Source organism: Manis javanica, chromosome 7 (genome assembly GCF_040802235.1).
Source record: "Manis javanica isolate MJ-LG chromosome 7, MJ_LKY, whole genome shotgun sequence".
Classification (NCBI taxonomy): domain Eukaryota; kingdom Metazoa; phylum Chordata; class Mammalia; order Pholidota; family Manidae; genus Manis; species Manis javanica.
The window spans coordinates 135811348-135824372 of record NC_133162.1 but is presented as its reverse complement, the minus strand read 5'-3'; the positions used below and the strand labels follow the sequence as shown (position 1 = coordinate 135824372).

Here is a 13025-nt window from a genome sequence, read left to right as displayed (position 1 = left end):
CTCCTCAAACTGGCAGACTCAGAGACAAGGGCTGAAACCTAACACAAAGGGAAGCACAGACGGACTCAAACTAGTGCAAGAAACCGGGGAAACCAGGACAGCAGTGGCCAAAAGGAACCCTCTTGCCGCCGGCGTTGCCAAGGCTAGCGTGACCTCTCCGTGGGAGGGCCCTGGGGCAGCAGGCCGCCAGCACCGCTGTTCTACTCATGAGTAAAAACTCACCCTCTCCAACGGCAGACAGGTGGCTGGGCCTGCTGTGCTTGGCCTACAGTTAGAAAACAACGAGAAGCTCAAATCCACTTCCCAATGGCCTCTCGCTCCACAGTTCCACGTGCGGGGTCTCTCTGTGAGAGCCTAAGGAGAACACTCTACGTTCTATGCAGACTTCCTACAGGCTTCTGGATTTTAAACACACATTGCCTTCCATATGTTTTCCACAGAATAGAAACCAACTGACGACACAGCTAATTTCATGCTGCTCAAGAGAATACTCAAGAAAAACAACAAAAAATAGATCTGGCAAACAGTTATAACAGGTCACATCTGTGCTCAAATTGCTTTATTAAAAACTGTATTTTTAGTGATGAGTATTAAAAAAATTTTCATGTCCCCTTTTCCCTGTCAACCCTGCCACCAAAGGCCGTGCCAAGTCTGAGTTCTCAAAAGTGCTCTACAAACAACACACACTTGATGAACATTCTACTGATATTTACTTCCCGTTTAGGAACCTAGTCAGAGTTAGTAACCTGAAAACAAGTAATTTAAGTATCAACTTACGACTTATCAGTCATCAACTTGTTACTGCAATGTTTAAATAGAGATTTCTTTAAAAAAACAAACTAAACCTAACCTCAAGAACATTACTTTTAAATTTTACTTCATGCGTGGTCACCCCCTCACAGATTAACTGTCCTGGCCCAAGAAATAACACCTCTCCTAGTTCCTCTAAGGATAAAAGTAATGAGAGGAAATCAGATTAGGTCACCCAAAATATGCCTTTTGACATAAAAACTTTGAGCTGAAGGCAATTAAGCAGCAGCAACCACAGGAGCAGCTAGATCTCCACCTTCCTTCCTTTTCTGCCTGAAGGTAGAATATAAATTCTTTTACTGGAGATAGACTCTTACCAGCCCAGAGGTGGCAGCAGAGGAACGTGCAAACAAACCTTACTCCAGCAGGTTCTTCCCATACCACCTGCCCAGGGTGCTGACCCTGGGAGCCCAGAGTGCTTTCTTTTACCCCGTCATTTCTCCACAAATTATTATTATTTGCTGGAGATGCCATTCAAGCCAGAATCCTAAGCCACGGTTTTGAGTTAACTTTTGTTGAGGTTTCTCCCATGTGATGTGCCCTACACATGTAAATAAACTTGTTTCTCTCTTGTTAATCTTTTCTTTGTTCCAGCTGAAAACCAAAGATAAAGTTTTGCCTCCCCTACATAATAAATCAGTATTACAGTTTCCAAGTTGTTATATAAGTTTTTACTTAATCCTCATAATCTTTTCAGCCCATTGTCAAGATGGTGAAGCTGAGGCTCAAGAGAGATGCTGATTTTCTCAGATGCTGACAATTATTCAGTAGCAAAGCCAAGATTTAAACTACACTCTGGCTATCACACCATAGTACTTTTCGCTCTAAAGAGCAAAAGCAAATGCAAAATGAAATCACCACCCCACACAGATCTGTTATTACACCTCTAACCCAAACTTAATTCTACACTATCACCTTCCATCAAGTACTGGCCACAATACTCATTCCAGCCACAAAGATCATTCTTGAAATATAAGTCCTCCTCAATTCTAGAGCTTTGAACTAGGCACTCCCTCTACCTAGAATTACCACCACCCCTAACGAGTTTCTCCATCTGGCGAGGTCACACTCATTCCTCAGAACAGCTGAGAGATATGTACTTAGCCACCTTCCTACAGTACTGTGTGTATGTCCCTGTATGAATTTTTAATACTTAAAATTGTTCAATGCACACCTATAAATATAGGTGAACATATAAAATAATGGCAGAGTTCTTCATTATTTTCTCTTTTGATTTTAAAGATTAATGTGCAAATGCAGGAAAGTATAAAGAAAATTAAAATTACATTTAATAACACAACCCAAAGATCACCATCATTTACCTTTTGGTACAAGAAATCTTGCAATCCAGTCTCTCTGTGAATTTACTTTAAAAAATAAACGAATAGCCTGTTTCTTTTAAGTAACATGTTCAATTCCCCCACGTCACTAAATATTCCTTGAAAACAATTTTAATGGCTGCATTGCTATCCTTAGAATTGTTCTATTTTATATTTTAAACACTCACTTTTTATGTTGTTGACTATTTATTGTTTCCTTTCTGATACTTACCATGCTTATTTGTCCATTTCAGTGTTCTTAACCTAACGGGGCATTTGTGGATGCGATGAGCCATTTTTGGTAGTCAAGAAGCTGGGAGGATATGTTAGTCAGGAGCATCTCATTTAACATTTGGGACCCAAGACATTAGATATCCTGCAATATAGAGGCCGGCCTCCAAATGACAACAGCTGGCTTACTAAGGATTCCCTGCTTACAAAAGCAGTACGAGGCTGCTCTCCATTCAGGTGGCTGCAGACAGGACCCATCCACACACAGGCAGGAGACCCAGGGAGATGAGAGAGCTTTATGGGCCTAACAGAGGTTGCAGCAATAGACAAGTAAAGTGTACTGGGTTCTTCTGGGATTTGAACTGGGGAATATGGAGAGGTTAGTCCAATTAGTGAGTTAAAAATGAAGCCAGATGAGAACTTCTGTTATGAGAGAACGAAAAGCTTTGCTGACCTTCTCCATAATGAAACTGGTTAAAAGTACTTAAAAACAACCATTTGAAGCCTCTAGAAATGGTCCTAAAAGTAAAGAGCAAAAGAAGCAGCACCAATCCACAAAGATCTACAAAAACTTGGTAATTTTTTGGTAAGGAAAGTCTCTATTATTTGAACCCAGCCCACCGCTCAGCAAGGAAGACTCTACCCCAGGCTGCTGCAGCCATGGGCACTGGACACCCCTCCTCCAGCTCCCGGGTGGAGGGCTCTTCCTACCCAAAACATTTCTCATCCTACCAACATCTGCCTGTTGCTGAAGTTAAGTTCCAGGTGAGTCGGGCTGAGGGTGGGGGCTGCCATGTTTTACCCAGCCCTCAATCATAGAAAGAAGGCTCCACCTTGGGAAGGGCCCTAATCACCTTTGCCCCAGCCTGTGACACCGTGGTTTCCATGCTGAGAGAGAGGCCAAGAGCACTTCAGGCTGCTATCCAATCTGCAACCTCCACTGAAAGCTTCTGGAGCTGGGGTGTCACTCAGAAACTTGCCATTGCCCCCCACAGGCAGCCCCAGAGCTCTGGCTCAAAGATCCTGCCTGGGTTAAAAGCAGATAGTAAACCAGATAGCTTCTGATTTCTTCCCAAAGAAAATGACTTCATATGTAACCAAGCTTGGGCAAGTTCAGGCGAAAGCACTTTCAAGAATACTGGAAGTTGTGTGAAGGGCACTTGGGAGAAGAGTCAAGATTCAGGAGAAACTGCAGGCCAGCTAGTTTGCTGGAGAGAACCAGTGAATAAATAGGATAGGTGAGAGGAGCCATCCAGGGGTCAGAACAAATCAAACCCAGACCTCAGGAAGTACTCCTCCAAAGGAGTTAGAATTTGACTGGATGAAGCTGTTGAGGAATTCATGCCACAGGACATTACTGAAAATGACAGTACAATTAGTGAAATTCAACAGTCAAGGAAAGAGAAAGAGAGTCCTAATAATACTACTGTCATTGTGGATGACTGTGGCATGTCCCAAACTGCATATCCCCGAGGAGGAAGTACCAGAAATATAAAATTGTGGGTGAAGAGAGCAAACCATTAAAATTATCCAGTCAGTCACTAAACAAATAAGCAAATAAAATAATCAAGTGAAACTATTATTAAAGAAATTAAAATGCAAAAAGTTTTAAAAATAGCTATAACTACAATAATTTGTTAATTGACATACAAGTTAAAAAGATGTAAAATGTGAGGGGTTAACAATGTAGAACTTCACTATGTGTATGAAACTGTAAGTTTAAAATAAAGTGTTATAAATATATTTAATGTAAGCCTCTTTAACCCAGTTTGTTGGGTTAAAATTACCAAGGATGAATGTTGAGTGTTGTCAGATGTTTTTTCTGCAACTATTGAGATGATCATGTGGTTTTTATCCATTTGTCAGTACGGGACATCACACTGATTCACAGATGCAGATTGATTTAGGATACAGACCCATCCTTGCCTCCTAGAGTGAGTCCCAATTGACCATGGTGCACAATCCTTTTAATGTAATGCTGAATTTGGTTTGCTAGTATTTTGTTGAGGATTTTTGCATATGTTTATTGGGGATGTTGGCCTATAATTTTTTTTCTCATAGGGTCCTTTTCTGATTTCAGTATCAAGGTAATGCTAGCCTTCTTTAAATGTTTGCAGAATTCAGTAGTGAAGCTATCTCTTCCTGGACTTGACTGTTTGGAGGTTTTTGATTACTGATTTAATATCCTTATTAGTAATTGTTCTGTTCAAATTTTCTATTTCTTTATCATTGAGTCATAGTAGGTAATCCACAAAGCAAAAATCTATAGTAGACACACAAAATATTAAAAAAAAAAAAGAATCTAAGCATACCACTACATTCATTGAATAACAAAGAGAGAAAGTGAAGGAAAGGAATTACATAACCAGAAAATAATGACCAAAATGGCAATAGTAAGTCTATACCTATCAATAATTACCTTAAATGTAAATGGGCTGAATTCTCTAATCAAAAGGTATACAGTGGGGCTGGATGGATTAAAAAACAAGACCCAACTTCATGCTGCTTATAGAGACTCACTTCAGCTTTAAGGACACACAGACTGAAAGTAAAGGGATGGAAAAAGAAAGTAAGTCAAACTCAGAGAAACAAAGAGTAGAAATGTAGTTGCCAGGAGCTTGGGGATGGGGAAATAGGGGAGAGGTTTCATCAGTTCACCAGGCTTCAGCTAAAAGATGAGTAAGGTCTGAGGATCTAATGTATAACATGGTGGCTATAGTTGACAAAATTGTATTATATAACTGAAATTTGCTAAATGAGAATTTAAATGTACTAACCAAGTTAAATAAATGATAAGTTAATGAGTGTGTTAATTAACTAGATGGGAGGAATCCTTTCATAATGTATATGTACATCAAATCACGATCTACACTTCAAACATCTTATAATTTTGTCAGTGTATTACCTCAGTGAAATTGGGAAAAAATGCACAGATGTGTTATAACCCCTGCCAAAGATGTGAACTCCTAATAGGACTGAACACCCCAAAGTACACAATGGTATGGTCTAGTAAAAGATTCAATTAAATTGAATTACTCTAATTTATTCAATGATTCTCTCATTTTGCAATAATAAAAATAACTTTGATCTGAAAAATATCAAAATGTGTTATATTAGAAAATATTCCCTTAATTAAAATGAAAGTAAAGGGAGAACAGAGGAACAAAAAATAAACAAAACATACAGAACAAAGTAAATGGCAGATTCCAACTCTACCAATAACATTAGATGTGAATGGATTCAACGAGCCACTCAAAAGACAGTAATAACTGGATAAAAAAAACATGATCTAACTATATGGTGACCACATACAGGTTTTTTTTTTTAACTCTGAATCTAAAGATTAAAAGAGATTATACATTCTTCTCAAGCACACACAGAACATTCTCCAGGATGGAACACATGCAAGACCACAAAACAAACCTCAATAAACTTAAAAGGATTGTTATAATAGAAAGTATATTCTCAGACCACAATGAAATAAATTAGAATTAATTGTAGGAATAACATTTTGGAACGATCTATGAAATTAATAAAACAATTCCAATTACTAAGAAAAAAAAGAATAATATACTTGGGAATAAATCTAATAAAGAAATGCAACATTTGCATACTGAAAACTATAAATCATTGTTGAAAAAAGCTAAAGACCTAAATATAAATAAAAAGACATCCCATACTGATGGATCAAAATGACAGTATCTTCATCTCTATCCCTCCTTGCCCCTCCGGTTGTACTTCCATACTTCTAGTCTCCCCAGCCTTCAGCTTAGGACATGTTATAACTTAGGTCAAATAAACTGAATTCCCAGGAGGATGGCTTGGGCCAAGGTGGGTGTGGGCTGCTCTGTGCCCAGCCATGTCCATGGATCTCAGCAGAGAGCTGGGACCTTTTCTGGTTGTTTGCCCCTACATCTCTTCTCAATGCACTTTAACAATGTAACATATTACTAATAAGAAACCTATTTATTAAAAAAATTTTTTCTTCAGTCATATTGTCAAGATGACAACATTCTCCAAACTCATTTACAGATTCAGTGCAATCCCTACCAAAATCCTAGCTAACTTCTTTGCAGAAATTGACAAGCTGATTCTAAAATACCTATGTAATTGCAAGGAACCCAGAACAGATCTTGGAAAAGAAGAAAGAAGGACTCACACTTCCTGATACCAAAACTTACTCGTTACTGTGGTCCTGGCTCCAAGACAGACATAGATATGAATGGATCAGAACTGAAGGTTCAGAAATAAACCCATATATAATCTGCAAAATCATGTACCATCTTCTGGCACGCAAAATAAGCCCTCCAACTCAACAATGTCCAAATCCTAATCCCCAGAACCCATGAGTTACTTTAAATGCAAAAGGGACTGCGCAGATGTCAGTTAGGATGTTGAAATAGGGAGACAGTCCTGGATGATCTGAGCAGGCCCAATATAATTGCAAGGGTCCTTATAGGAGGGTCAGAGAAAGAGATGGAGATATGATGACAGAAGCAGAGGTCAGAGAGAGCTTTGAAGATGCTATGGTGCTAGCTTTGAAGATGGAGGAAGGGACCACAAAGCTAAGGAATCCAAGTGGTCTGTAGAGCTGGAGAAGGCAGGGAAACAGTACTTCCTTAGGGAAGGAACATAGCCCTGGTGACACCTTGATTTGAATCCATTTTGGACTTCTGACCTCCAGAATTTTTTTTTTCCAGAATTTTAAGACAATAAATCTCTGTTGTTTGAAGCCACTAAATTTGTGTCAACTTGTTATGGCAGCGATAGGAAACTAATACACATACCTGCAGGTTTTGGCCTGTAATCTGCATTGCTCCATTTAAGACAGCTCTACTCTTTAGCATCCATTAACTTCTTTTTATGGGACAACAATCCAAAATTCCTCCTGAGAAGCCATTTTACACAGGCAAAAGAGCACTAACACAAATCCCAAAGCCTCAAAAGGCACAAACGGCACACTCAAACTACCAGTAGTGTAGCAGATGAGGGTGACCCGCCTAGAGGGGAATATCTATGAAAATTACAAAAATCAAATTTACAATAGACTTCATTTACAACAGCTGAACAGTACACATGTCAACAATTTGAAAACTGTTGAATAAAAAATGATGCATCGATATTAATTAAAATATGCAACTTTTAAAATTATGCTTAGTAAGAATCTTTAATGACATAGGGAAATACTTACATATAATCTTAAGAGAAAAAAATTATATAGACACAATACATAAAATCTCAAATAACTTAAAATGTATATACACATTAAATATGAGAGAATAAAAACACAGGAGAAATAATATAAAAATCTAAGTCATTTCTGTGATAGGACTATGCTGATTTTAATTTTCTTCAAACTTTTACCTCATTTCCAAATTTTCCACATGCACATTTATTTATTAAGAATCCACCTCATTACAAAAAAGCAATTGAGATGTTTAAAGGTCAGTCTTCATTATGTTTGTAACTGAAGCATGAAGACATGAGTCAATTTCCTGATGCTGTTTTCCAAAGCAGTAACTAAGATATCACACTGTAACTGTAATGTGTTTGTTATTATCAGGTCATTTCTACCTATCAATTAATATATTAATTAGAATTCATTCTAAATGCTTTATAATATATAAAAAACTGACATCAAAATAACTAAAAGATAATAAGCCTGTGTCCTGTCCATTTAGCTTCTGATCTCACCTGCCCCCTATTTACTCCAGTATTGACACACTGGCTCCTTGGTGTTCCTTGAAGACATCAAGCACATCCCACCTTAGGGTCTTTGCCTAGAATGTTCTCCTACAAAGCCATGTGGCCATTCCTTCACCCCCCTTCACACTCTGATTCTAATGTCACTCTCTTTTAATTAGGCCTGTATGTACTTATTTATCACCCAAACCTGACCTCCATCCTGCCACCCTTCATTCTGTTCTACCTTTCTCCTTTCTTGACAGCATTTACAATTTCTAATATACTATACAATTTTACAAAGTAAATGCTGTTTAATGTTTTTCTCCCCCTACTGGAAAATAAATCCAAGAGAGGATTTTGGTAGTGGTGAGACCTCATTTGGTTACTAATGTCATAAGAGTTTGACACATAGCAGGTGCTCAATAAGTATTTGTTGAATATATGAATATACTAATGACACATCAAAAGATAGAGTCAACAATACAATCTCTGATAAGTGTATCTATTACTTAAATTTGGACTATCTTCTGTGCATGTGTAATCAAGCAAATTATGTGGCATATTAAGTTCTTAAGTGAAAATCTGGCCATCTTCACCATTCCTATGTGTTTCAGTTTGTGTTTACAAAAAACTTACAGCTGACCTATTGAAAAATGTCCCAATTTTGTCAACATGGCACAGTATTACCAGGGAAGCAAATGAGATTGTTTTATAAATATTTACCTATTAGATCAAATATGCTAAAATGCTGTACATAAGATCCAATACCGATCTACATAACAAAGCAAAAACAGCTTAAGTTACACTTGCTGTTCTACATGCTTCTCTCCACCAGAACATTTCAGACCGAGAGAGCCAAATCCCGGTACAAATTTTGGTAGGTGATTATCCCCCTAATTTTTTATTTCAATTGGTATTTCTTCAGATTCCAAATGCTCGTTGACCCAGTAAGATATCCTTTCAGGAATGGAGAAACCTAGTCAAATATCAAAAGTCTGGCCAATTTTCTGAAATCAACATGCAGCTGAAAACGGCCTAGTAATCTGAAATGAGACTCAGTCGTAACTTACTCTCCTGTGGTTTCATTAAGTAAGCAGACTATCCCTATTTTTAAAGCAGTTCTCTATTAATTTATAATCCTTTACTCCCAGTGTTTGAAGCCTAACCCCCGTGACAAGTTTTCTATAACCTCCTAAATAAGAGAGGTCTCACGGAACGCAAGGAAAAAGCCTCCCCAAAGATGTTCAGCCGATACCTCGGAAGGCCGCTCCGCGCTTCCGGTGTCTGATCCCGAGTGCTGCTCATTCCCGTCGTCCTCAACGTCTGACCCTGAATCCCGTTCATCCTGTACTGGGGTAGCGCCACCATCATCTGCTTAAAATTAAAACAAAAACCCACTTAAGGTGTAAGATGGATGACGTCTACAACTGAAATGAACACAATGAATCAAGAATAACGTAAGAGCAAAGGTTACCACTGAGGAAGCGAAACCAATGATGCTAACGTTCTAAACAAGACAACAGTATGATTCTTATTTAAATACCACAATCAGAACATGTAACAGCCACAGCAGCAAAAATACATCGTAAAAGGAATGTGAAGCTTAAGAAACATCGGCTAAGGACCAAGTAAACAACCTCTAAATAACAGCGCACTCTTTATTTCAACTTTATGTTAAAAACTGAGTCTACTCCACAGCACGCACTTACCACCTTCTAATATACTACATGACTTACCAAGTTATTTTGTTTAATGGGGGTCTTTCCTCACTTGAATGAAAGTGCCAAAAGAGCAGGGATTTTGGTTCACTGCTGAATCCCTGAAGCCTAGAATAGTGCTTGGTGCATGATGTATAGTAAGCATTTGTCAAGGAGCTCCAGTCTAGAAATAGTGTAAACTCCGTAAAGTATACACTGTACTATTATAAAATGGTAAAAAAACAAATTGTTACCTACCTTTAACCAATACTTAAAAAATATAAAGTAAAACTGTATTGAAGGAATACAGTGAAGGGCTGTTGAGAGGATATAGGCAGACTTGGTTAGAAGTTTAATGAAATTAAAAAAAAATTTTTTTAATGAAGCAGTCTACACGAAAACCAAAAAGTTGTATAAAAATGGAATCACTCACAGTAATAACTACTCCACTTAGCTAAGCAGTAAAAATATGTATAGTCACAATAAAAATAAATGTGAAATGTAAGGAACAATTTTGCTGCAACAGAGTATGGGAGAGAGGGAGGCACATGAAAGGCTAAAAGCTTGCCCTAGCATAGTAGGAAATAACTTAAAATGATGCAACAAGAAATAGTATAAATTAGGAATAGGCTAAAAATGACTAAAAGAATGGAAAGTCAGGGAACTGCTATTTTTCTCAAGTCTTCTAGCACTTAATCTATATGCATGTGTTACATATAATTACTCAAAAATACTTTTAAAACACAAATGAACTGAAAATGATTTCGTCAACATCAAGAAAACGGTTTAAGCAAAAAAGCAGTGCATGCTGGGAAACGCATCTACAGTCATTACTATTTGCTGTCGTATAAAAGGAATCAAGTGAACTCGAAACGGAAAAAACGTTAACGTTTACAGAACTTTTAAGCACGTTTGACAAGAGAATTCCCAGTGGACTAGTACACAAAGACAAAAAGCAAAGGTAACGTTTTTCTCCCCCACGAGGCCCTGCCCTATTCATCTTTGTGCCTAGCACAGTGTTAGCAGAGCGGAGCTCAGTAAGGATTTGCTGGATAAACAGCAAAGACAGACCAAACTGCAGTGAAGATAAGGAGGAAAATCTCAAGGTGAAGGAAAGGCACAAAAATTAGCAAGGTGCCAAAGGTACACGCCTTCCTCTAAAACACTGAACGACTCTTTACTGGAAAACCAGCGCTGCAGGCGAGACCGGACCAGCTCTAACTCGGAGGGAAAAGTCTATGCAGGATCTCGCACGCCCACCGAACGGTCCCCTTGGATTCTCGAAAAACATTCTCAACTCCTGAATAAAAATCCTGTTAACAGGAGAGACTCTGCACTCAGTAAGCGCCTTAAATACACGGCCATGGGTTCCCAGTTTCAGCAAAGCCCCCGGCCGACTCAGGACGGCTCCCTCTGGAGCCCGGGGCTCAAGGCCCGACCTCCGCGGCCGCGGCAGGTGCCGGGCTCCGCCTCCACCCCGGGGGGCCCGGCGCGCGGGGACCGTCCCCAGGCCTTCCGCCCTCCCCGGCCAGCCGCTCCGCCCCCAGCCCTGTCCCCCGGTCCCGACCCCACCTGACTGGTCGCCGCTGTAATATTCCGAGTCCATGGCAGGCGGGCTCTCGGCGGGGAGTGTCCGCGCCCCGCGCCGCCCCCGTCACCTCCTTCCCGACGGTGTGACCCCCGATGGCGCGGCCCGGGGCTGCAGGCTCCCGGCCGGCCGGCCGGCGGCTTTGGAGGGTGCGGAGACCAAGCCAGCGGCGGCGGCGGACGGAAACTCCCCGGCCGAGAAGCCCTGGCAGGAGAGGCTGTCCCCGGCAGGCGGGTCGGAGGGCCGGCGAGCGATCCGGTGCTCACTTCCCAGAAGCACCTCTGGGGCCGAAATGGCGTCTACCCACGACCCTCACAGGAAAGCAGCGCGCAGGCGCGACGCCTGCCACCCGGCCAATGAGAAGACGCAACGGCAGAAACGCCGGACGTCGCCGTGAAGGAGACTCCTGGGAAAGTCGAGTGGGCTCTCCGCGGCGGCTCAGTACCATTCCCTGCGGGACCCTGATCTGTGCTGGTGGAGGTGGAATGTGACTTTACTGCTTCTCTGTCGCGTCCTGTTTGAGGAACTTGTGGGTTACTCTTGCAAAAAATGAAGACCCGCTAAAATGACGCCTCCGTCCAACGGCCCATCAGCTGGCTTCCCACGCGGCGGCGCGCGCTTCCCGCCTCCCCGCGCCGGAGGGAGGGCACTGGCCCTCTGGGACGTGGAGTCCAGGCCGGGGCTGGGTGCTGGCGAGAGCCGAAGGGCTTTCTTGCAAGGCATTTTTCTTTCTTTCTCTTTTAAAATAACGACTTAATTTCATCAACACACCATTAGGAAAATCAAATGGTAAATGGTTAGGAAATAAAAAAATTTTTTTCAATTCTATCATTGACCAGGGGCTCATCTTCCTTTGAATATAGAGCCCCTAGAAATCGATAAAAAGTCTAGTAGAGCAATAGAAAAACGGACAAAGGATATGGGAATTCACAGAAGAGAAAATATCAATTGCTCTAAGATACATGAAAAGATATTCATCCTAAAATAAGATAAAAGCAAATTAAAATCATACTGAGATACTATTTTTCACCTCTTAATTGCAAAAATCCGGGAACATTCCATTGGTGAGGCCATGGAGAAAGAGGCCCTCTTAGGTACTGGTGGGAATACATTGGTACTCCCTCTACAGAAAATAATTTGGAAATATTTATATGAATTACAAATGCATATGCCCTTTGGCCCAGCAATTTCACTGTAAACATGTATCCTACAAATATATTTGGCCATGTACAAATGATGTATCTATAAAATTGTTCATTATAGCACTATTGACAAGATATTAGAAATAACCCAAATGTCCAAATAGGAATGATCACAAAATCATGAAATATCCATACAATGGAATGTTATGTAGCCATAACAAAAAGTGAGGAAAACCCTCTTATGTACCAATGTAAAGAGATATCTAGGCTGGATTCAGTGAAAAAAATGTAAAATGCAGAACAGTGTTAGAGTATGCCGTGTTTTGTAAAAAGGGAAGGATAATGTATTTGTTGTTTGCAACTGTATTTTAAATTTTTGAAAATTGTATAAGAAACAAAGTATTGGTTGTGTGTTCCAAGGAAGGAAGGATGGAGTAAGTGGGGGGAAGCTACCCTGGACCAATTTGCTATGACTGGTCCTCATCTCCAGGCCCCATGATCTGCGCAGAGATACCTGAATGGACTCTGGTCTTACTTTGTATAGAAACCATAT

At 40.2% G+C, this 13025-nt stretch overlaps 1 protein-coding gene across 8 annotated transcripts in view; it reads right to left on the bottom strand.

The window, feature by feature from the left end:
• The window catches only part of IWS1 (interacts with SUPT6H, CTD assembly factor 1), a 35349-nt gene extending 22705 nt beyond the window's left edge, over positions 1-12644 (bottom strand). For 2 of the 8 annotated variants that reach the window (XM_073241649.1, XM_073241644.1), the window contains exons 1-2: positions 11315-12644; positions 9301-9419 (exon numbers count right to left, since the gene is read on the bottom strand). In XM_073241649.1, coding sequence (XP_073097750.1) covers positions 9301-9419; positions 11315-11348 — 153 coding nt within the window. In that variant the 5' untranslated portion in view covers positions 11349-12644. Of the gene's footprint in view, positions 1-7147; positions 7363-9300; positions 9420-11314 lie in introns of those variants that run through there. The other 6 variants (XM_073241647.1, XM_073241648.1, XM_073241645.1 and 3 more) reach the window with 6 other exon arrangements.
• Positions 12645-13025: the final 381 nt, after the last annotated feature.